This window comes from Dermochelys coriacea, chromosome 15, assembly GCF_009764565.3.
Source record: "Dermochelys coriacea isolate rDerCor1 chromosome 15, rDerCor1.pri.v4, whole genome shotgun sequence".
Lineage (NCBI taxonomy): Eukaryota > Metazoa > Chordata > Testudines > Dermochelyidae > Dermochelys > Dermochelys coriacea.
Window position 1 is genome coordinate 24,663,088 of NC_050082.1, and position 25,518 is coordinate 24,688,605.

A 25,518-nucleotide genomic window follows, 5' to 3' on the forward strand; every position below is an offset into this window, starting at 1 on the left:
ATGCCAGCCACGGCCCTGACTCTGGCGACAGAGACTGAGTCTGCTGGGTGGTTTTGTCTGCACAACCAGCAATAAGAAAAGGAGGACTTGTGGCACCTTAGAGACTAACAAATTTATTAGAGCATAAGCTTTCGTGAGCTACCGCTCACTTCATCCAATGAATGCATCCGATGAAGTGAGCGGTAGCTCACGAAAGCTTATGCTCTAATCAATTTGTTCGTCTCTACGGTGCCACAAGTCCTCCTTTCCTTTTTGCGAATACAGACTAACACGGCTGCTACTCTACAACCAGCAATGAAACCCACGCACCCCCGCCTACCACCCTGCAGCCAATCTCTGTCTCCGGGACGCTGCCTGAAAATGGAAGTAGAGGCCCCTTCAGCTAGAAAGGAAGCTGCCCCGTGTCACCCGGCCGGCCTCACTTCCCACTGGGCTACATTGTAACCCTTGTAGCCCCACCCCAGCCTCCCAGCCTGGTTATCTGATTGGCCCCCCAGGAGCTTCCCCTGGAGGCCGAGGAGAGGACTTGGTCACGAGCGCCTAAGTTTTTCGCGGAGGAGGAGGAGGGAAGTTGTTGAGCGTGGTGGCCGAAGCAGGCTGTAACTGCAGCAGCCGGTCTGAAACCAGCCCTCTCCCCCGTGAAGGAGCCCGACTGGCCCCTGGGGCTTGGCCATGCAGGGTCATCAGCACCCAGAGGAGGGAGAGGAGAAGGAGGAGCCTGGCCCTGAAAACGCCTTTGAGAAGAGCCCCTTCCAGCTGACAGCAGAGGATGTCTATGACATTTCCTACGTGGTGGGCAGGGAGATCCTGAAAATAAGCAGCGAGCCCCAGGGGGAGGCGCCCACCAGGGTCGCCCAGTTGCAGTTCAAGATAGTGAGGATTCTGGAAATGCTGGAGGCTTTGGTGAATGAGAGTAACCTGACAGTGGAGGAGCTGAAGCTGGAGAGAGACCATCTCAAAAAGGAGGTGGAGGGACTCAGAACGGAGGGTCCTCCAGGGAATGCAGAGCAGGTAGGTATAAGGGCAGGTGCAACCTCAGGAACTGATCTGCTTATTGTGCAACATACAGTTTGGGAAACAATATGGAGGCATGGGGTTTTATTAACAACACTTTACACTAGAGATGTCCGGCGAAGCATCTCCATCCATTTGGCCCACCTTTCACATGTTGCCAGAGTTGCAGCTCTGTTGAGAAACTGCTGCAGGCAGCCTCATGAGTGTAGGCACAGTTTGAGGCGAGCAGAATACTCAGCGTCAAAAATCCCTGTCTGATGGGAGCCCATTCTAGCACCAAACACTGGAAAACACATTTGCTAGCATGATTCAAACCATTGTGTGGACAGGCCCTATTGGAAAAACTGACTTTTCATCCCTGTTGAAGATCCTGACCGAGCTGTCCGAGCAGAGACCGTCTCTGTACTGTAACATTGTAGGTTGTTGAGCCAATGTCCTGTATGTGCCAGGGCATGGTTTTGGTTGGACAGAGTCAATATGCTGAAAGAGAGAAGTTCAAACATTCAGGCCCTGATTTTCATGTAGTGTAGATGTACAATTGCACATCTGTCTTTTACATACAACTGCTCACACAAAAGCACCTAATTAGCCATTTGCACACATGTGAAATCCTTGTGTTTGTGCAAATTAGGTGTATCAGAGGAGGAATGACCTTGTGGTTTAGGCACTTGGCTGGGACTCAGGAAAGCTAGGTTTAATTCTCAGCTCTACTCAGATTCTCTCTGTAACCTCAGGCGAGTCCCTTAATCTCTCTGGGCCTCAGTTCCTGTCTCTGACAATGGGGATAATAGCACTTCCTTTGCAAGTTTAGAGGTAAACTCTTCGGGGTGGGGACTGTCTTACTATGTGCATACAGCGCCTGGGACAAGGGGGCCCACAGGCACTACTGAAATACAAATAATAATTATTTTGCACCTAAATGGTATGAAAAATCAAGATTGTAAAGTCTATAAAGCATGGAAATTACTATTGATTAATAAACCTGGTTCTTTGTCTAAGGTACAGCCTGACAGCTGCTCAGGGGCTATCTGGGCATGTTGCGTTCTTACAGTTGTTTGGTTTTTAAACTGTTGCCCTTTGTTCTACAGCTGAGCCTTGGACCAGACAAAATGATAATAGATCTCACAGATCCAAATCGTCCACGGTTCACATTGCAGGAGTTGAGAGATGTGCTGCAGGAACGTAACCAGCTGAAAGCACAACTTCTTATTGCACAAGAGGAGCTACAGTGCTATAAGAGGTAGATCACTAGGTCATCCAGTCAGCAGAGAGCACCTGTTTATTATGTGGAGATCAGTTCAGAGGAGATTAGTATTATTATTTGTTTGCTGTAGCACCCACAGTGTGCTAGGCACTGTCCAGATATACAAGACTGTAACTCTTTGGCTCTCTGTGGTTATAGAGCGCTTCACAAAATCGGACTTATTCTTGGTTGGCCACCTTTGGCACTACCACAATAAATATTATTATTAATAATATTAACAACAAAAGAAGGGACATCCCTGCCCCTAAAAGCATTCGTTGTAAGGATAAACAGACAAGCAGAGAGGGGTCAGGGAGTGGGGGTTTCAAAAGGAATTTTCGATATAAATCAACCTTAAAACTAAAGTCCTGCCTGCTCTGTGTGAGTTAAAAACACATGTAATAGCACCCATCAACATCTGCAGGCACTTACTTCAACTGTGTGTGCAAAATAGGAATTTGGGCACACAAATCCAGTGTGTAGGTATGCCTGGCTGGCCATGTGTGAGTGCAAGTACCTCATTCGCACATGCAATCATAGTAACCGCACACATGCATTTTTAATGAAAACCAGGCTCTAGGTATCCCATGCCACTTGTCATAAGAGCAGGGAGGTTTCTGTGCTTGCCTTAGTTAAAATTTCCCTTCTCCTGTTGTGCAGACTGATGCATGCAAGGTGATTACCACCCTTCATCTCAGAGATGTGTGCATTTCAGTGATGCTCTATGTATAGCTGTAAAGCGCTTTAGCATCGTTCAGGATGGAAGTGCATATTTTGTGAGACCTCCCAGCTGAAGACTGAGTAAGGCATATACTACAAAAATCTCACCCAGGGATAAGGATTCAGTTCAGGGCAGGTGACCCAGGTGACTTTCTGGAGTACCAAGCATGGGGGGGCACCAGGCTCGGGGTGCTGTTTTTTTGTTAGTGACAAAAGGGAACATAGAATGTTTGAAGTAACATGGCTCAGATATTCCATATTTGCTTATATATGGCATGAATAAATACAAATTTACAGATCCTAGCATGCACATTTATTGTCTTATATGACAGGGATAAATCATGCATACAAATCATGCAAAGTCATGAAATGGGCTAAAATGCAATAAAAATAAGATATTCAAAAGTTTAACAAAGGGGGAGGGCACCAAAGATGCTCCTTGCCTGGGGCACCATTTGGTCTAGGGTGGGCCCTGATTTAGATGACCTGGGTTCTGTTCCTGGCACTGCCACTGATCTATTGTGTGATTTTGGGCAAATCACATCACCTCTCTTTGGTTCTGTTTTCACCTCCCACCCTTTGTCTGGCTTGACTAATTAAACCATAAGCTGTTTGGGACAGGGACTGACTTTTACTCTCCTTGCAAAGTGTCTGGCACAATGGGGCCCTGATCTCTGTTGAGATCCCCATGTGATACCATAATACAAACAATAATAAATCCACCCTGAGTACACTTCTATAACTGGCATGCATAATGCAAGCTATAGCTGAGAAGCTAGTTTCAAACCTGCCCACTCAAACAGCAGTTTTGCCAACAATGCAGTTAAGGATCCACTCCCCCAGGTCAGCGGACAGGCTGTACTAAGTTAGCTCAGTCACCCATTAATGGCTCAGTTGGCCCTTGACTCTCCAGTTGCCTAACCCAGCTCATTGGAATCCAAGTTACAAATTAACCATGTGAATGTTTAATTCATAAGTGGATCATGAGCTGTGGGGCTCTAATTACCAACTAGTAATGTCAGTAATGGATTTCAATCCAAGCAAATCAGAGGAAAAACAATAATTTGATTTACATGATAACCTCCTAACAAGGTGCCTAGTGTGCTGAAAAACCCAATTGATGGCATCAGATATAAAACAAAGTAGTATAAATATGGGACCTTTGAAATAAAAATTGTTTTAGAATTTCATGAATATATTTCTATATATTTGGCTATATAGCACATGTATAGCACAAAATGTCACGTCCTAAATTTAAGATTCACAAACAATGTTTTAGTGGCTGGATAATGTATTATTAAAGACGTGAGTTTGTCTCAGGTGTTTTTGAAGGAGTATGTTTCAATGCCCACATTGAACAGAACTGCTTATCTGCATAATGTGGGCTTTGATTCCCCTCAGATCTCAAGATAAGCAGAGACAGGCTAGGTCAGTGCAGTGGTGATGGCTGTGAAGGTGTAGAGCTAAGCACCCTTTGCCTGGCCATACAAACCCCCTAATACAGGCCAGCAAAGCTTGTAGTCATGGCTTGCACTGGTGAAGCTTATCCCCGTCCCAAGTAGGGGAAATAGCCTTGGTTCAAATTCAAGCTTTGTCTGTTTATAGTAGGGATTTGAACTGGTGCAACTATATCCCCTAAGGCTGTAACCAGTGGACATTTCCAGTGTAGGGAAGTGGCACAGGGAAGGTGACACTTATTTACCTCACAGGGGTCTTGTGGACCTTCACTGACTCAAGCCAGAATCTGCTGTTACACCTGTGTAAATCTGAGTGACTGTGCTGGAGATACCCTGGATCTGCACCAATTTAACCAAGCTTGGAATTTAGTGCTTTGAGATCTTTCGATGGAAGGTGCTTTACAAATGTAACACAGGATTTAAATCAGTTCTCACTGAGTATTAAATCATTACATAATACTCCATCTGTAGCTATTTAAGCTTCTAACAGTTATCAATGGGGTTCTTATAAAAATATTCTAAGCTAAATTAGAGAGACGAGGTGTGTGAGGTAACATCTGTTATTGGACCAATTTCTGTTGGTGCAAGAGATAAGTTTTCAAGCCACACTGAGCTCATCTTCAGGGCTAGAAAAGAGCTCCGTGTGGCTCAAAAACTTGTCTCTCTCACCAACAGAAGTTGTTCCAATAAAAGATATTACCTCATCCACTTTGTCTCTCTAATATCCTGGGACCAACACAGCTATACCTGCACTACATCTAAGCGAAATTACTGTGCACAATTAAAATAAGAGTGATTCACTATTAGCATTAGTCCAGGTTAGCTGTGACCAGAGAAATTAGAGCTCCTATTCAAGAAACCATTTACACACAACTTGACTTCAGTGGGACTTGAGCACAAGTTAAGAGCTTTCTGAATCGCTGTCTGCATTAATAGATATCATAGTGGCTGCATTGTGCATGCCCTCGCTTTATAGACCAGCACAGAACAGTTCCTGGTAGCATTTTTTCACAAACTACAACTAGTACAACATTCCTACCCACAAAGGAAAGGTGCAAAGACACCACACCCAGCAAACGTGACAGTGCTGCAAACATTAGCAGGGTATTTGGACATCATCTGCTCAGATGGCACATGCTGTCAGAATGAAGAAAGGGTTCAATATGCAGAATGGGGGTGTGGCAGGGGAGAGGTGTAGCACAGATTAAAAAAAATTCCCATCTCCCTTCTTTGCTAGTGGCATTTCACAGAGGGAGGACCAGGCTGGGCCAATGGAAAAGGAATCCACTGTCTGCAGGCATTCTGGCTCAAGCAAGTCTAATGAAGAGAAAACAATCATAAAGCGTCTGTAAGTATTGCCACTTCTCTTGAAGCACTTTATAGTGGTGGGCTGACTTGACTGGGTACTTGTTCTCCCCTCACAAACACCTCCCTTCCTTGTTATAAAAAGTTAGGGCTGTTGCTGGAATCCTGAAGCTGGCAAACCTCCTGAAGCTAACCAGAATTTGGTAGCATCAGGAGTCTACCACCAAGATGCAGTGGGGGCTGGTGAAGAGTGACCTGCCTGGGGAGTTCAGCAACGTGGGTTCTATTCCCAGCTCTGCTACTGATGTGCTTTTGGACCTTGGGTAAATCACTTCACCTTTCTGTGATTCTACTTCCTTTCCCACCTCTTGTCTTGTCTTCAGTACAGGAACTGTCTCTTACTGTGTATTTGTACACCACCTAGCACAATAAGGGATCAAGGGGCTACAGTAAAACCCAGATTCTTACATTATAGTGTTTCCAGACTACTGAAAGACAATACCTTCCATTGATAACAAGGACAGTTAACTCTTTTTGTAATACGTATTGCAATGGATACTAGTGACAGGAAGCCTGGAAAGATGACACAAGCATTAGAAATAGTGACAATGATCTTGTAGCTCAACTGCGAGTGCTTCTGCTTTGGTGTTTGAGGTTGACTGGTTCAAATTGCAGCTGTGCATAGGTCCTCTCTGATAAACTGGTAAAAATAATAGCTGCTTTAGTTAACTTTTATGTGAGTTAATCTCATGACAGGGATAGTCTGAATTAGACCCAGACAGGATGATGCTTTGTGTAAACAATGTTAACTAAAAGGTATCGGGCACAATCTCTAACTAGTAGCAATGCCAATGAGGAAAGGGTTTCTTAAGAATGGTCCCAGGTCAAATGCTTGAGTACTTCTTGCAAAATTAGAGGGAAATTACCACTTAAATGACATGGCCCAGCTTTCAGTTCTCACTGTTTCATATTCCTAGAGATAACTACATTTTAGACCGCTTTACAAACTATTTCAGTGCAACACCCCTGAAACACTGCATCAAAGTAACAGTAAACTATAGCACCTTTGAGGTGTAGAACTCAAAGTGCTTTATAAAGGTGGGCATCAGAATTTGAGTGAGGGAAACTGAGGCACAGATGAAGTGACTTGCCTGAGGTCACAGCATGTCAGCAGCAGAAACAGGGAGAGAACCCAGTTCTCCTGCATACCAGCCCCATAATCTATCCACTGGACAGCGCTGCTTGCTTCATATACTAGCACAACAGCAAAGGAGGAGTGATTTTGCCATGTGCCTATGAAAAGCACCCTATGAAGCCCAAGACTTTCCAAATCATCCTTGCTACACAGATAAGCTTTCAGTTAAGGGCTCAGCCCAGGGACACATGAAATTGCATGGCATTTATTTATTGTCTTGGAGTTAGCCTTCTTGGTCCAAGAATTTCTAGCCTTTCAGAGCTAATCATTAAGCTGTCCTATGCTGTAGAAGGCCATTGCCTCCCCTGTGAGTACACTAAGAATCTCCACATTGTGTTGTATACTGACTATCCATCAAGGTTTATTTGTGAGGAGATTCAAGTGGCTGTATGCAGCGGGAGCCTGCTCAAGCCCTGCGCTTATAGCTCCTGAGAGCAGCCCAGGGTGCAAGCAGGACAGGCTCAACTGGTGGTTGTAGCTTTTCCTTTTTGTAAGTAAGTTCCCCCCTCCCCTTTTTGCTCCAGGTTCTCTTTTAAATCCGGAAAACAAATATGACTGAGAATTTAGCCACTTCTGTTCAGAAAGTTGGAGCATATAAAGCCCTTGAAAAGGAATTAAGAGAAGCAGCATTTGAAGGAAAAGCATCAGTTTCACTGTGGAGAACAGGCCACATCTCAAGAACAACATGTATTTGTATACTTCTTTCAGATTTTGCTTTTTAAAATAACATTTCTTACAATGTTTGTATTAAGGAGTAAGTGTTTAATTTCTTGTCTTGTAAAAAATGGCAGATTTCTTCTAGACATTTCCAGGCAGATGGAGTATGGAATAAACCTTTTCTATATAGCTCTTTTCAGTCTTTCAAAGAACCATATCAAAATGTAGCCTACAGAAGAAAGAATATTAATTTTTCCACTCACATCTTGCTGTCTGGGTTAGGGGGTTTTCAAAGGCTAGAATGATCTTGCTGATATTTTGCTATAGTTTCACTGTCTGCAACCGTATTCATAAAACTAATTACCAAGACTGAAAAATACGTTTACATTTAAATTCAGCGTGTGTTTCGTCAGTGATTGACACCAGAAATGTCCATATCTTAAAGCATCCCAGAAGCTGAAGCAAACTGGAAGTTGCCCAGATGGTGGTGGTCTTGTGGTTTGTATTAAATTAGTCTGATGTCCTCTGTTCAGCAGCCTAATGCCTACCACTGAGACTACTATAACTGGGAGTAACTGACACATTTAGCAGTAGACTCACAAGCCAAGCATTGGCTAGACTAGGGGTAGGCAAACTTTTTGGCCTGAGGGCCACATATGAGTATGGAAACTTGTACGGCGGGCTATGAATGCTCACAAAGTTGGGAGGCGGGAGGGCTCCAGCTGGGCATGCAGGCTCTGGGGTGGGACTGAGGGTTCCAGGCTGGGACTGAGGGGTTTGGAGGGGGAATCAGGGCTGGGGTAGGGAGTTGGGGAATGGGAAGGGTTGGGGGGCAGGCTCCAGGCAGTGCTTGCCTCAAGCAACTCCCAGAAACAGCGGCATGTCCTCCCTCTGGCACCCACCCAGAAGTGCAGCCAGGTGGTTCTGCGCACTGCCCTGTCTGCAGGCGCCACCCGTGTGACTCCCATGGGCTGTGGTTCCCGACCAATGCGACTGTGGAGGCAGCACTTGGGGCAGGGGCAGCGTGTGGAGTCCCCTGGCTGCCCCTATATGCAGGAGCTGTAGGGGTCATGCTGCTGCTTCTGGGAACCCTGTGGAGTAGAGCAAGACCCCAACCCCACTCCACTCCTAGAGCAGGGTAAGCCCCAGACCCCACTTCCTGGCAGGAGCTCGAGGGCTGAATTAAAGCGTCTGAAGGGCTGGATGTAGCCCCCAGGCCGTAGTTTGCCCACTCCTGGGCTAGACCATAGATATAGAACTCTCATGGCTATGGGCGATCCTTCAGGTCAAAAGTCAAGCAAATTGTAGCAGAGTATTAACACTTACTACATGCATTCATCCTGCTCAGTGGCTATATTGGACTTCAGTTAGTACTAAAACCTTTCAGAGGCAATAAATATATTCTTGAGCTATAGCACATTCTACACTGACTCTTCATAGGTACTGAATAGGAAGGAAAACACTAAAAATTGAGAATTCTAGTTTTAGGAAAATAGAGTAAAAAAAAGCATACATTAAATGAGCTGCATATACAGAACAGATGAGACAGGAATGGTAATTATCTAGTTGCAATCCACTACTAAATGAATTTAGGTCAAACAGATGAAAGGTAGGTGTAGGGGAGATAATTAGTATCTGAGGTTTGTACTAACATCTACATCTAAAAAGACCAGAGTTATTTTAACAGCATTAGATACCAGGCTGATTAGACTTTTGTAAACAGTAGGAAAAATTAAAAGACTCAAGAATATAATCTTATTGCCTTTCAAAAGGGAAGTGAATTCTAAGATCTCCTTTGATTCCCTTTTATATGCTAGCAGTAGACAGAATATAGGTCAGTTGATGATACTGCATATCTATACTTATTAGAAGGCATGCTTTGTTACTATGGCTGCACAGAAGGTAGAAAAACCAGTAGTGTAGTTTTCAAATGTGTTCATGAGCAATGGCATATTAGTAAAACAATATCAAAGATGCCTAACTTGGAAAGATTTGTCTATATCCATCCATTGCAGAGAACTGGAACACAAGGTTTGCCATCTTCAAAACATTACACCCCAATGTTGGGGATGCTTCTTGTATAACCCTTCTGGGTCTGAGGGCTAATTAAACTGAGAGTCATTCTATCAAGTATGAAAGAATATTGGGCCAACACATCCAAAAATAAATAGTCTAATTTTGTTAGCTGCTGATGTGGTGGCTGTTACAAACAGAATTAAAGCATAACTCTGCTGCAAAGGTCTGTGTACTCCACCACGCCTTCCTGTTACTGGGAGGGAGTGTTTATGAACATTTCTAATTCAGTACTGAGGCATGCTGCTATTAGGAAAGCAATTTGGGTTAGGGGGTGGGAGGGTGGAGAGGTGGCAAGATCTACTCAGGTTCTGAGTTTTTTATAGGCTAGCACTGCACAGGAGGGATAGCTATGAGAAAACTGACAGCTCCAGCATTGAGGAAAGTAGTCATCCCCGGTGAGTTAAATGAAAGAGGGTAGCCCCTCAGGGAGAGATCTGGACCACTAAAAATGGACTCCAGGCCATCAGAAGTGGACCCTCTAAGGAACAGGGAAACAATGCAGAATTCAAAATAGAGTAAGTGGTTGCAATCAGCCCATGTAAGAAATAGATAAGTTCCTCAGGCTATGGACAGTCCCAAAGCCTTGAATAACCTGCATCTGGGGAACTGACAAGTTCACCACCACCACCACGTCCATCTAGTCCTTACAGGTAAAGGAGCCGATACAAGAATATCCACCTTGAGCCTGAAACCACAGCTCAAAGATATTAGCTCTTCAATTCATTTCAATGGAATGTTGACACCAAAGCCTCATCATTGCCACTTAAATATTAATATCTTTCACATTGAATTTTAGCAATAGAATACATCTAGAACATTTCCCCCATGATTCCAATCCACCTTCCAACCCTTACCAGCTGCCAAATTCCCCAAACATTCCCTTTCCATCAGCCAAGACCTCCAGCATACCATGGCCAATATCTGCAATGCTATTGCAAGACCATACAATCTGGTGATATTTGTGGGACATATTTATATACACCATTCATTAAGGAATGCTGTACCATTGTGTTACTTGATTCCCTAATTAATGCATTCACTTCCACATGATTACCCGAAGCTGCCATGCTATTTCCAGTCTTGCTGCAGAATTCCAGGTCAATTAAAAGGTACATGGGACCAGCCTAGAATGTGTACAATTGAGGTCCATTAACTTAAACTGCCTACAATTCCCCATTTAAAAACCTGGTTCTAATACAGTATGAGCAGGCTTCATGGCTGGGGGATTGACTGAAAAAGCCAAATCTTTGTTTTAAAAAGAAGTGTTCAAGACTAGACCCAGCCTTTTCAGCTTGTATTTATAAAGTTAGTACATAGGACAGTTTGGCCCCAACCCAAGGAATCCTTGACTCAGTTATGATGCCACTGGGATATCAACAAGAGACGGGGGACAGGGAGTTTGTGGGAGAGTAAGATAGGGATTCTTCTACATAACGTGCTAAAGCCAAACTGCAGGTTGGTATGAGGTGGTATTTTGCTTATGATATTGGTTTAACTGCTGAAAGCAGAAAACTGCCATTCTCTGTGTCCCACTAGCTTTATTGCTGCATTTCAATGCAGCAGCATCCAACTGTCAATTACAGACAAGGCGTGAGTGTATTTTCATAAACAATGCAGGTAGGTATCCTTAGACCTTGTTTTAAGAAAAGGGGAAACTGAGGTGAAGAGTCACTTGCCCAAGAATGCAGTACTCTAGCCACTAGCCGACGCTGCAGGGGGAGAATCTGCACACATTTTTGGCTTCTCTATTAGAGAGAGAGAGAGAGAGAGAGAGAGAGAGAGAGAGAGAGAGAGAGAGAGAGAAGGAACTCTACTGTGCCTACATCTAATTCAAATCCCCAAAGTAGCTTGCACACAAAATATATAACTGATAGTGGTTAGCGAGTTATCAATCTTCAGAGACTATGGACATACACATCCTCCCTCCTGAGCTTTCACTGGATAGAGAAGACAACAGGCATCTAAGGGTTAACCATTTTCACAGCTTGCTTAAAAATATCTGAGACAGAGGCAGCCAATTCTTTGTTAATAAATATATATATTTTTATTTTACAGACACATTTTCTTCAAGTTTTTGTTTTTAAAATACATCACTAAACCAGCTTGCTTGCTGCTGAAACACATAGGTTGGACTGTATTATCCTGGCTATCACACAAGTGAACATGACTGCCTTGGGTGGTATGCGCAGGAGGAGCAGCTTTGAGAACATGGAAGAGCAGAGGACATTAATAAAGCCACAGACCTCTTGCTGACACATTTTCCATCAAGAAGCGTGGCTGGTGGCCTAAGGCCATCTTTCAGCTACACACATGCCAAGCATGCCTTGGCAAACATTTCAATTGATAAGAGTTCATATTCACTGTCTGGATCTCCATTGTATAGCCTTCCCATACCATGGATTTGGTTCCCCCAATAAGCCCGAACCTGTGATGTACTGAGCATCTTCTGCAAGGTGCTAAGCACCCTCAATTCCCATTGAAGTCAATGGGACCAGACAGTGCACAACAGTTTACAGGATCAGGCCTTAAGGAATCTACTCTCTTCAATGCATATGCACAACTCCAAAAGCAAGACTGAAGATGCACATGAAGACAAGACTCCTAATTTTGGAAACATTCTGATCCACTTCCAGCATTCACAGTAAATAAATAATTCAGTTTCTGATGTGGCCAATTAACATTGGGAGGTAATACGTTTGTAGAGAGGCTTTTTTTGTTTTGTTTTCTAAAAAGCCATTTAACAAAACTCCCTCAAATCAGCCACTACCTATAAAAAAGGTACCATCTCAAACTTTTTAGAAAACAGAGTAACACCTAAAAAGCAATTCCTCATTTTGATGACTTGCACATTTTATCTTCACATTTCTAATAAGCACCAACCCAGTTTATAAAAATCCAGCTCCATTTGGATTGGAGTTATGTCTCTCTGAAGAAGGCAGCCAGGTTGTTCATTCAATCCCATTATTGCAGTGTATTTTGGTGCTTTTGTTGCCAACAAGGGGCATTGTGCTGGAAAAAACTCCTAGCACAGACTAGTTAATGATACTAGCAATGCTTCATTCATGAAAAGGTCCTTGGTCAGTCAGTATTAGGTTTAAAGAGGCTGACAAGTAGTCGAATCAGTGACTTGAGAGTTAGAACGTATGACACATCTGTTACCATCAAGCTAAAGAGTTGATATCTCCTCCTTTTAAACAGGATATGAAATTTCATTGCAAAAGCAGGAGCACAACCCAGAAATTCAGATTTGATTTCTTCCCTCCCCCCCTTATAAAATATGCATAAGTCTTTGACTGCATGCTCAGGAAGCGCTGATCAATCTATTTGCAAAAATGTACAAAACTGAATAAAAAAGTTTCAGTAATCTGCCACCATCTGTTCAAGCCTGTCTGGAAACCTGTAACAGATATTTAAATACTATAGAGCAAAAGGTGTTTTTTAAACTATTTTAAAACACCAGAAGCAATCCACTAAGATAGCAGTGTTTTTATAAATTAAAAAAAAAAAAACACACCACACCACCAACTCTCTTCAACAGTGCTCAGTCCGAAGAAGGATGGATTAGTGTTTCAGCCATGGATGAGCTTCAATGGAAGCTTTGCTTCTGTCTCCATAATCATACAATAGTTCTTCACCCACTTTAATGTCTCGCGAGGCTATCAGTATGAGATGAGGTACGCCATCAACATCATGAAGCTTTGTTTGACAATTGCCACATTTGCTATGATTAATCAGCCTTCCCAGACGATTAGTCTCTTTTGTAGCATCGACACTGAAAGAACAAACACAGATTGGAAGATTTCTGTACAGCACACACAAGTCATGCTCTCACTACTAGAAGTAGTTAAATCCGCACTGAAAATAGAGATGAAAGATTGTGTGCAGTCAGCACAAGGCTTGAAAACAGAACAAAAAAAAAATACTAAAGATCCTGATGCCACTACTGCCCTGATAGGCAAAACAAGCTTAACCAAACTGCTCGAGCAAATCTAGTTACAGTCTTACATTACCACAAGTCAACACCCCACGGCATATGTTCATCACAACTTTAAGTCTTTCAACTCAGCCATGGATTTCTTCTAGAACTGACATCTTAGAGTCATTTACTGAGCTTTTTGTGGAGCCCTTTCTTCTCTAGATGTTGCTTCCTCCCCATTAGTAGCCATCAGGCAACCACCCAGAAGGGCCTGCAGTCTTACACACAGCTTCCTCAGAAGATATTGTGGAAGGTGTTTATTGTGCCAGTCAGGAAAAGGATGCACAACTCACAATAAAGACCCCTGCTCCTTTAAGACTGGGTATACTTAAGTGTCCAACACATGCTCAGTCTCCACTGACCTGGGAATATTCCCAAAGTTGGTCCACATGTTGCTGTGCCACAGCATCTACCTGAAGATGTATAGTGCCTATCACTATAGTATCTAAACATAGGTGTCATTGGGACAGCATAGTAGAAGTCAGCCCATTAAAAGCTATAATTTTCAAACATATTTAATATGTAGGACTGTTACAAGAAGACTTAAATTCCAATATTTAATAGATACTAGTTATGGATTTAATCAGCTGCAGCAATTTTAAGTAAATCATGGTATATTACTACTCTCTTCAATTCTTGACCTGTTTTTACAAGCAAAAATCCAGCCTGGTAAGGAAGGTTAACATATAGAGGTAAATAAAGCTAGTCAGAAAGCCAGATTCTTAGCTCTGCTGCTGGTCTGTGAACTTCAAATCCCAGATCTATCCACTAAAACATATTGTCTCTTAATTCCAGTTTCACTCATTATAACCCGAAGAGGTACCCAGCATGTAGTTTTGAATGTTTAAGCAATAGGAGTGAAAAATGTATTCAAATAAAAAGCAAGTATCTCAAGGAAAATTTTGAGCTTGGAACTTTTACACTTTGCAAGAAAACTGAAAAATCTGGCCCCTTCAAAGCTTCATCCACTTATTCCATTATTATATTCCTTATATAAACTTTAAAACAGAATCAAAAGCTTACCAGTACATTTTGCTTAAATACTGGAAGTAGTACATATAGCAGCCTGTGGATGGATCTTGGGCATACACAGCTTCTCGCTTTTTAGCATCTGTGATCTCTATGAGATCCCCATGATATTCTACCACAAATTCTCCTCGACTGAAGCATTTGGTAGCAATTACCCCTCTCCCTTTACCGTCAATGAAATCAATCTGTCAAGGAGAAAAGGAGCTCAGTTAGCAAAGCTGCAAAATATTTAAACTGTTTCAAGTAAATCTATTTCCTACCTATTTGGGGGGGGAAGGGAACCTACAAGGATTTGTCTTTGAGACGTTAGCACCAATATAAGAGTGTGGCACATATGAACAAGTATTTTAGATAGCAAGATATGGCAGCATATTGCACACCTTTAGGGGAGATACATGGGATGAACTTAGGGATGCAGATCACCAGATATTTAGATAGACTGTTTCCTAGATAAAAAAGACCAATGTCCACTGGACAGTAAATGCAGAAAAGTGGGATTAGTCCTCTTTTTATAGCAATTATTTGTTTTCCTTTGAGCAGTGGGGGTGGAGTTAGTCTTTCCATTGCAGACTAGGAGATACCCTCAGTGTCCAATTTGGCTGCAACATAAAATAATAATAAGAGTTAGAGATGCAGAAAGGCCTATCATGGAAGCTAGTCTAGTCCAGAGCCAATACAGTCTCGTTCCCTACAACATTCTCTATTATCTAATCCATCACTTCATTGGATTGCTATTCCACTCCCTAAACACACACAAGGGAAGTTTTTCTGCTACTAGCATAGAAGTTTCCTTATTAATTTGAACACATCACTTTTCGGTGTAGCCCTTTCAAATACCTGAAATGATTCCTTCAAATATTAAAGCTGAATAGCTTCAGGAGTTCTGATCAAATAATACGAAGTCTAGAAATTAAGTTTTAGTTTCCCCCACACACACTAGGTAAGCAGGGACAAGAAGTACAAACTCTTACTTCCGAAAGGGAAAAACAGCAACAAGACCCCCAGGCAGTAAGCAGAGTTAACTCCAGTAATTGTGATACTAGCTAATAAACTGATAGTGGCTCTCCTATCACCACACTCCCATTCAGTGCCACATGGAAAAGCCTACATATGCTGTTCAGCGTCATGCCAATAAACCTTTTTACCATACAGATGGAGTGTCATGCTATTTAAGCTGGTGTTGCAGTTACCTTCATGCCTTCTTCTTTCCCACTTTCAATTAATTCATCTATTCTCCTCTTTTCCTCAGTCTGCAAAAAGAAAAACCCACAGTATTGCTACTAGGATTTCTGCAGGGTTTTTTCAGCCAAGTGTTTTAGGAAGGTGTTTATCTGGTAATCTCACTTTTCTAAGCACTCTGTGCTGCTCTATTTAGAGTTCAAGCATGTCAGTTTTGTCAGAAATATTACAACATTGAAAAGAAAATTTCAAGTTGCGCTCCAGGAATGTGCAGTTTTTCCTATATAAGCAGCTGGAAGGCATCAAAGAAATCAAAATTTAGGTTTTGCTGTTTATGAGGAAGTGTTACTTTACATAGTTATACTGTGCATTTGTTATTTGCACTTTATCTAAGATCTACCCTAGACAGTACTTTGGAGATTACAAGTATCTGCATTCATCCTACGAAGTTTTCATTTGACTGGCAGCATGGAAACTGCCAGGATTCGATGGGTTATACAAAAACCACTACCTGCAATTCAGTTTTGCTCTTCCGGGAACTTCTTCTAACAGGGTAATAGTCTGTCACTTTTCGATTTTGTGATGTTTTTCCTTGCGCTCTGAGGGATAAGGAAAGGATACATAAATACTTCAGCTTTTCTGGCCTCACTGTCCTAACCCAAAAAGGTCAAGAAGCTTTTCCTTCCAAGACAGTGATTTGAGAGATGGCTGGTCAGAACTAAAAAAGTTTTTTTTTTAATCTGCACCCTTCATTCTGATACAACGCCTTGTACACCTACATGCTTCCACACCTGGCCTCATGACCAGTATTTCAGCTCAAACTCTTGAGATGAGAAAAATCAGATATATCTAGAAGTGTAGAGAATTAGCTCAAATTAATATTATACAGCACCTGTGTGTCTCTCAACCTAAGATGCTCTAGAATTTCCATAATTAAAGCTGCTCCATGGTTGGCTGCAGCTGAAGACAGAAGCATCCATCACACGGTGAAACCTTGGCTTATACTGCTCATGCAAGAGTGAGCTTAGATACCAGCTCAGTCATCAGACCACTAGCTATGAAGGTCATATCCTGGGTCTGGCCAAAGAACTTCTTGTTTTGCCCCCCCCCCCATGACATCTTAACCACTTTTGTTAGTTCCCATTAGTTAAGATTAGTGGAAATGCTCACCAATTTATACACAAGCTAGAAAGCAGCCTGTTCAAGAAAAAAAAATACTTTGCAAGGCACATATCAATGCTTACATCACAGTACAGAATTTATATTCTATTGTTCTTTAGGGTAGGTTTCAGAAGAGAATCCCTCTGCCTCTATCTATAGCAGAAAATATTTCTGGCACATTTGCTTAACAAAAATAAATCCAAAATATGGCATATGGCTGTCTTTGCTCCCACATGTCACCTACTTTCTCCTCGGTCCAGGTTTTGCTTTTACCACTTTCTTCTGAGCTTGCTTTGCATTTGCTGCATCAGTAGAATCAGAAGGCAGAGGCACGTTTTTCTGAGTTTCTGCAGCTTCTTGTTTTTGATTAGGAAAGGACGCTGAAGAATTACACCCACTTTCTTTATCATTCTGATCTTCTGGTTTTATAGCACCTTCTATTGTATTAACAGTACTTTTTTTCCCTGTGGATGGAAAATGTAGGACAGACTAACATAAGGTATCTTCTAGCTTTCCTTTCTTCTGCATCACAAAGCATCCTAAACTCTTAAAGGTTTCTAACCTGTATTTTATCTGTAAAAAAAAATTACAAGGGAGGGAACGGGAAACATTGTATTTCTTCTGTTACATAGCAAAATAAGTAGTCATAAGGACCAAGTTATCTGTTATGCATCATGAGTCTAATTCCTACAGGTTCTAAAGGGTGGAAGGAAGGATCTGAACCCAAGCATTTTGTCTAGTTAAAGATGTTAGCCAGACAAAGAATTTCCCAAGTCTCAACATCGCAGACACTACAAAGGGAGTTTTGTAACAATTGCACTATTGTCCAAGCCAGCAAGTTTGCCATATTGAACTCTAAAACTAGCATGACAACTAGATGAATATTCTGCAAGGAAAGAGAGACTACTGGAGTCTGCTGGGGTACTGTAGTTCCATACTTTGTGGCAGCAGCTATTGGTATCAAGAGGCCAATGCCATCCAAAACAACAACCACACCACTCAATAGAAACAGAAGAGGAATCAAAATTGCTGTTCCTATTATACACATTGTAACAAATCTACATGCTGCAGCTGGTACAATCAGTAAATGCAGACTCAGAACGTGGGTGGTAGTCTCTAGGATTCCTGGTAGATTCTCAAGGTAAATAGTTTAAAAAAAAATTCTAGACCTTCACCTGGCCTAGATTCAGCAAAACATTTGCTTAATTTTAAAAAGTAAAATTAGTTTTAAGAGCCTTGCTGAATAGGGATGAGATTACTCACATGCTTAAAGTGGAGTACATGCTTCAGTACCTCGCTGAATTGGAGTCTATCAGAAACCTCTAGGGGGCCTCATGCAGTCACCGCTTACAACAATCCAAGTCTTTCCTCTGACTTCAATAAAGATTGAAACAGCCCTCCCCCCCCAGTCACTGTCAAATTGCAATCTGAGTACTCTTACCATCTATCCTCAGTGCCCTCACTTTGGATGGGGGAAGGTTCTTTATTTCTGAAACATTTTCTATTGGCCCATCTGAGCCACTTTTACAAAAGGACACTTATTTTATTAAAAAGAAAAGGAGTACTTGTGGCACCTTAGAGACTAACAAATTTATTAGAGCATAAGCTTTCGTGAGCTACAGCTGTAGCTCACGAAAGCTTATGCTCTAATAAATTTGTTAGTCTCTAAGGTGCCACAAGTACTCCTTTTCTTTTTGCGAATACAGACTAACACGGCTGCTACTCTGAAACCTTTTATTTTATTGGCTCTTTGTTGCAGGGTTTGCAGTTAGGTTGATGTGGCTTAAGGCTGAAGCCATTATTTTCTGTTTAATGGAAATGTGAACTGTTTTTTTTAAATGGCACCCAGGTACCACAGTGACTGGTGCTTAAGAAACCCTAGTAATAAACAAGCAGCAGTAAAACTAGTTATGGTCAGACTAATTCCATGAACACAGGAAGAGGAGATGTTAACTGCATGCAACCCAGTGTCTTGTACATACAAATTTTCAGATAAGATTTGTATCCTGGTTAACCAAGTAAAAATGTTTTTAATAAGAAGTGCTAAAATTGGTGAGAGCTGGAGGTTTAACACATCAATGACTCTCAATCTATGAAACATTCCCATTTGGTGTGCAGAGCTACTTCCGTCACAGTGAAAAAGCAACTACCAGTTTTTGAGCATTGGTGGTCTAGTCCAAGTATCAGTTTTCAAAAGATTCTTTCCCCTACCGCACCCGTAACTATCTACACAGACATTAAACCTAAATACTGGCACCTCTCTTACACTACATGGCTGCTTCATACCTTTCTTGGCTTGGTGTTTCCTTGGCATTAATCCAATAGTAATCAAGTTTGCAGAGAAAACCAACTCTGGGTAATAAACATGGAAAGGAAGACAAGCCAAACTGCAAAGTGACCCACAGAGATTAAATACAAGTGGGGGATGCAGGCAATTTAGGGACTATTAAGATTTAAATATTTAAGTCCTACACCAGGAAAAGAAAACAAATAAGCCAAGAGAAAACAAGAAGGAAATTTTAACCAAGCAGCTGCATCATTTAATTTAAGTGAAATTGGTAAAGACATGAGTATTAGCAAGACAGTTGAAATTCCATATATACTAACTCTATTTGCTGGGAAGGCATGGGGGGGCGAGGGGGGTATACAAAAGGGATCTTAAGTTGTACCCAATTTGAAAGTTTGAGGGGAAAAAAAACAAGTCACAGGGCCAGACAAGGCATGTTTTCTAACCCACAGGCAAACTGTTGTAAGGTCAATCTTACCGTCTCCTCTTTTGCATGTTTCATTTAGTGTTTTGCCTGGACATTTCAGCTCATGATGCATGACTGAGTTTTCCTCTTGAAGGGGCGGACGAGCCCCAGGAGATTTGTTAGGATTTAGGTAGGTGTAGATTTTGGACTGGCCAAGAAATACGTTCTCCTAAAACAGAGACCCAATAAAGCTCATTACATCAAAGAAATCTCAATCTCAGGTCTTCAGTTGGTATCTGGCTCATGCTACATAGGCCAACACCTACATTACTGCAGCATATTTTGCATCTGAATAGCAGAGAATGCATCTATATCCATCTATCTATAAAACCATCTATGTTCAAAACCATATCACTCTGGCTGGTAATAGCTTGAACAGAACTTACCATGCCAATTCTCAGCACAGAGACATTTCCTCAAACACAAATTAAATGCATCAGGTTAGTTGAATTAAGTGTTAGAATACAGGCCTAAATTCTTTTCTTGAATGCGTACATAGCTCCTAATGACTTAAACACAAGGTGCAATGCTGGTCTCTGAGGGCAGCATTTGGTGCCCATATTTTTTTCCCCATGGACCTACATATAATTAAGGTGCTCTCTCAAATGCTTCTTATTTTTAATAGAATAACTACTTAATTTCTCTATAGTAGTGCAGACCAGAGACAAGTATATTCCATTATTTAGGGAGCAGATATTCCTCCTGAAATTGCATTAAGAAAAACAAGCAACAAAATTGATCCAAGGCTAGTTTTTTAAAAAACTCAGTTTTGGTAATTCTTTGCAGTTTCTCTTCCCACCCCCATTCCAAAAATGGACTCTAGAACACGCATCAATACCTACAGTACACAGAGATACCAATGAATCAGAAAGAACTGTCTAACCAATTTTAAAATTAATCAGCATTGTTTCTAGTGCATTGTATGAACAGGTTAGAAAGCACTCCAGAATCTGCTACTTATGAGGTAGGTACTGAATGATGCTAACTGTACTCTGACAATGTAGAATCTGATGAATGAAGTTGGACTCTGAAATTTTTTCTCCATGACACTCTGCCTCATGTGAAATTACTGTCCCTCAAAGATAGTATCTACAATGTTTAAATTGGGCAGGTATATCATAGTGACATAACTGTACCTATCTCAAGCGTTGTGGCTCAGAATCTTAGCTTTTAATTTTAAAGAAGTCTCTGCCTGTTATGATTATTAAAAAAAAAAAAATCTCAAAAATGTGAGCCAAGCATAACCAATGCAGGGAAGATTTGCCTGAGTCTGGAACAATACCTCCGAGACGTGTGAATTTACCCACACATCTCATAGAGGTGTGAACTCAGACACTGAGTGATGACATTTAAGTGTCGTCATTGTTTATATGAGCAACGGGGGGGGGGGGGGGATGGGAGAAATCACAGATCTGCGCACTCATTTTGGCATCATGAATAGATGGTGTTTGGGAGATAACATCTATTAAATTTTCCTCCCTCTGCTCAATCAAGAACGAGCTCAAGAACACAGCAGAGCCCAGAAGAGCACTTAGCCCCATTAATGATCTCACAGGCATATTTAAATCCCATTGAGAGTGAGCCAAGCTCCAGGAGCCCATGGACATATTTAGAGAACTTGCACAATCTACCATGATTGGTACCTCATTCCTGTGATGTAAGAGCATAAGAATGGCCATACTGTGTCAGACCAATGGTCTGACTAGCCCAGTATCCTGTCTTCCAGCACCTGCCAGTGCCAGACGCTTCAGAGAAAGTGAACAGAACAGGGTTATTTATTGAGTGATCCATCCCCATCATCCAGTCCCAGCCTCTATACTTGTGTGGGAAGAGCTTATATTGGGGGCTTAGAAGAGTACCACTACCTTCTCCCAGTTTAACTCCTAGGTGTCTATCTAGTGAATTTGACTGTTCAACCCCGTGGTGTCATGGTGTGTTGAAATAATTTAGCCAGAACCAAGATTGCCTTGGTTATATTTCTTACATCTTAAAATCAGTTTTTTGTGTAACAAATAAAAATATATATTTTCACACAAAAAAAAGAGGAACCTTACACTAAAGCATGAAATAAATCACATATTCCAACATATGGGTGCAAAAGCACTGAAAATTAAAGGGAGCCTATTGTGGAACACACATGTTTTAACTTAAGATTATAACAATAAGCAGTTTATCAGTTTAAGATTCTGTGTCTGAATTAGTCGTAAATTATGATCTTTATCCAATAGCAGAATTGTGTTAGTTCCTGGGCATTTAAAGGCTCACTCAGTTTGTTTAGCTGCATTTACAAGTGTATACATCCTCCCCTTTGAGAAGTCAACCCCCTTCACAAGACTATAAATATTTTTCTTCTTTCTGTTGCATTTAGGTCCCAATTTTGTGGGCACTTACGGATTCGCCAACTTCAATGGGACTAATCACATGCTAAAAGTATTTGGAAGACCCGGGCTTTAAGACTGCAAATTCTTCCAGGCAGGGAAGGAGATAGTCATTGTATCAGAGTAGCAGCCGTGTTAGTCTGTATTCGCAAAAAGAAAAGGAGTACTTGTGGCACCTTAGAGACTAACAAATTTATTAGAGCATAAGCCTTCGTGAGCTACAGCTCACTTCATCGGATGCATACCGATGCATCCGATGAAGTGAGTCATTGTATGTGTTTACACAGCTACTTCTGCTGCCACCTGACTCCCACAGACAGACCCTTATGCCCAGCCAAAGCCTCAATGAATGGGGATCAGCTTGCGAGATTGGGGCTCCCGGGAAGCTCTGATCCTGCCTAGGGCTTGCAAGGCTGCTGCAGTAACAGCAGCAGCGTCGTCCTGCCAGCACTTACACGCGTAACTTTACTCACGTGAGCAGACCCATTGACTTCAGGGCGGCGAGTTCCTCCCGGGGGGAAGCAGCGGCGGGGCCAGGCCCGTGGAGCGGCCCCGCGGGACAGCTGCATGGCCACGTCTGCCGGGGCGGAGAGCAGCGCCGGGCGCCCCTTAGCCGGGGTTCGCGGGGGAGCAGGGCGACGGGCCCAGGCGGGCTGCAAGGGGCGGCCCTTTCCCCACACCCCGACTCCGCCTCCCCGCGCTCCTGCAGGCTGGCCCTGCCCCAGGAGGAGCCGGGGGGGGGTTCGCCTTCCTGCCCCCGTCCGCGCTTCCCCGGGCCCGCTCCAGCCGCCCCTCCGCAGCCCGGGCTCGGGAACGGCAGGAAATAACCTTTCCGGCCAGGGCCCAGCCCCCGGCACCGGGCGGGCGCGGCGCTTACCCCGTTCATCCTGGGGCGGCCGGGCCCCCTCCTCTCGGTGCTCTCCGGAGCCGTCGCCGCCTCCGCTTTGCCGTCCCGGGGCTTGGACATGGTCTTGCCTAGGGGAGAGCAGGGGGTGGGGGCGTCAGAGCCATGCCCGGGGCCGCTTCAGCCCCCGGCAGCGGCCGGAGCCGTCGCCACCTGCGCCATGTTTCGAGGGCTGGGTGCAGGGACAGGCCGGCCCAGCGCGCACCCCGCACGGGGGAGGAGCGCCGCCGAGCCCCCCCCACCGCCGCGGACACGCTGCCCCCCAGGGGAGCCCGGAGCAGCGGTAGAGAGAGCAAAGCAGCCCGGGCTGAAGGAGCAGGTATCTGACACACACACGCCTCCTAGACCCCCCCCCCAATATACCCCCCATCGACCCACTCCCACCGCCCTCCGTAAGACACCCCCCCTCAATCGCCCCGACCGGGACCCAGCCCCCCCATAGCCCCATACCGCCGCCCCCACGTCACCCACCCTCTATATAGCCCCCCACTCCTCGAGAACCCCAGCTCCATTCACACCCCCCCAGGCAGCTGCGCCCCTCGCACCCGACGTGCCTCCACCAACCCACTCACTCACTCACTCACTCCCTGCCCCCATAGGCGCCCAGCCACCAGCCCCCTACACACGCCCACTCAGCCCCTTCCATAACTTACCCTCCCCCCCCAGCACCTGTCAGGGCGGGTACCTTTAGCCATGGCCCCGAGAGCGGAGCCAAGCCCGGCTCGAAGCTGTCGCAGCAGGAGGTCCCGCTCCGAGAACCTTCACGGTTCTCAGTGTAGCCGAACTGCTGCAAAGAGATACACTGAGCCGCTCTCCGCTGTCTGATTGGCGCTCCCACGTGCCTATCACACGAGCCCGATCTTTGATTGGTGCGCAGGCAAACGTCCCGCCTCCCCCTATTCCGTGCGAGCCATCCAAGGCAGCGCGGCTGGCTCCCAGTAAGGGTGTTTAAATGTGCGTCCCCTGGTCGCTGATTGGCCAGTGCGAAGAACAAGGGGCCTGTGATTGGAGGCCAGACCAGAAGTTCTCCCTCCTTTGCTAGGCTGCGCCATGTGGGTGAGAGTTCTGGATCGCTTGACAATAGCCTTACGTACCCCTAGTGTGGGGTTCAAATTGGTTGTACATACGAGCCCTACAGGGAACAGTGCAGAATACCCTACATACACAAATCTCTCCCCACTTGGCCAAATCTTTGGCTCTATACTATTCCCTTCCCGGCATCTCCTTCCTCCCTCCAACATGCTCAAGAAAAAAAAAATAGATCCAACCGGCAATTTTTCCTACTTGAGCTAAATTATATCTGGAGCCCTGCAAAGACAACGCTGACTCCCCTGAGACTGCAAAACTCTTCTGCTGAGCTCTGTGTATCCTGATAACTAGAGCCAGTCCCAAGAGGTTTGGCTATGTGCACATATGCACATTGAGATGGGATTACATGTGAGGGTGTGACTTATTTAAAAAGTGCCTGTGAATTGACAAATATGATGAACACAGACCTTGCACATTTTATTTTAAACAAAGCATTCAGCTCCCAGGAACTGAAAGAGCATGGTGATAGTTTGTGCGTTGTACTTCCCAACACCAGGAAGTACAGAACGCAGGCCTGAAGCCCTATCCACTAAACCTGGGGTGGCCAACCTGAGCCTGAGAAGAAGCCAGAATTTACCAATGTACATTGCCAAAGAGCCACAGTAATACATGGCAGCACCCCATCAGCTCTCCTCACCTGCTCCCAGCACCTCCCCTGCAACCAGCGCCTCCCCCTTCCTCCCCCACCTCCCGATCAGCTGTTTCGTGGCATGCAGGAGGCTCTGGGGGGAGGGGGAAGGAGTGAGGGCATGGCAGGTTCAAGGGAGGAGGCGGGAAGGGGTGGAGTGGGGGCAGGGCCTGTGGCAGAGCCAGGAGTTGAGCAGTGAGCACCCCCACCACATTGGAAAGTTGGCACCTGCAGCTCCAGCCCCAGAGTCGGTGCCTATACGAGGAGCTGCATATTAACTTCTGAAGAGCCGCATGTGGCTTCGGAGGCACAGGTTGGCCACCCCTGCACTAAACCATACATCATGGTTGCAGGGTTACATTCAGGGCCGGATTCCTAATTTAAAACAAAATTATCACAATTATGGCATCGAGGCTATTAAAGCTATATTAAACTTGCCTTTTAATTAACATAAAGCTGTTCGGTGATTACATTTCAGTCTTAAAATGTAGAATATAAATATAGTTAAGTTAATTTAAAATAGCCTACTTCTTACTTTAGAACAGCTGTTATATTAGTTTATTTCTGGGAGGGAGTTTGGTGCAGGAGGGGATTCTGACCTGGGGCAGAGGGTTGGGGTTCAGGAGGGGGAGTGAGGTGCAGGCTCCAGTCGGGAGGCGCTTACCACAGGTGGCTCCTGGCTGTCGGCGCAGCAGAGCTCAGGCAGGCTGCCTGCCTGCCTGCCATAGCCCCATGCCACTCCCAGAAGTGGCTG

The 25,518-nt window shown here is 43.9% G+C and overlaps 2 protein-coding genes across 7 annotated transcripts; one reads left to right on the top strand and one right to left on the bottom strand.

Annotated features, from left to right (window-relative positions):
- The first annotated feature begins 432 nt into the window (after positions 1-432).
- RILPL2 (Rab interacting lysosomal protein like 2) lies at positions 433-8,119 on the top strand. The gene is made up of 4 exons (XM_038373897.2): positions 433-1,011; positions 2,103-2,254; positions 5,672-5,782; positions 7,459-8,119. Exons 1-4 carry the CDS (start codon positions 673-675, stop codon positions 7,487-7,489), a joined length of 633 nt encoding a protein of 210 aa, XP_038229825.1. The 5' UTR covers positions 433-672; the 3' UTR covers positions 7,490-8,119.
- Positions 8,120-11,689: 3,570 nt separating this feature from the next.
- Positions 11,690-23,968, bottom strand: KMT5A (lysine methyltransferase 5A). 6 transcript variants are annotated; one of them, XM_038373888.2, is made up of 8 exons: positions 23,733-23,968; positions 23,021-23,118; positions 19,778-19,934; positions 17,257-17,476; positions 16,363-16,450; positions 15,863-15,922; positions 14,667-14,857; positions 11,690-13,439 (listed from the first exon to the last, which is right to left on the bottom strand). In XM_038373888.2, exons 1-8 carry the CDS (start codon positions 23,740-23,742, stop codon positions 13,229-13,231), a joined length of 1,035 nt encoding a protein of 344 aa, XP_038229816.1. In that variant the 5' UTR covers positions 23,743-23,968; the 3' UTR covers positions 11,690-13,228. The 6 variants fall into 6 exon arrangements, with proteins under 6 accessions (XP_038229816.1, XP_038229818.1, XP_038229819.1 ...); XM_038373890.2 differs by having other exon boundaries at positions 23,701-23,955; XM_038373891.2 differs by lacking the exon at positions 15,863-15,922.
- Between the last annotated feature and the right edge of the window lie 1,550 nt (positions 23,969-25,518).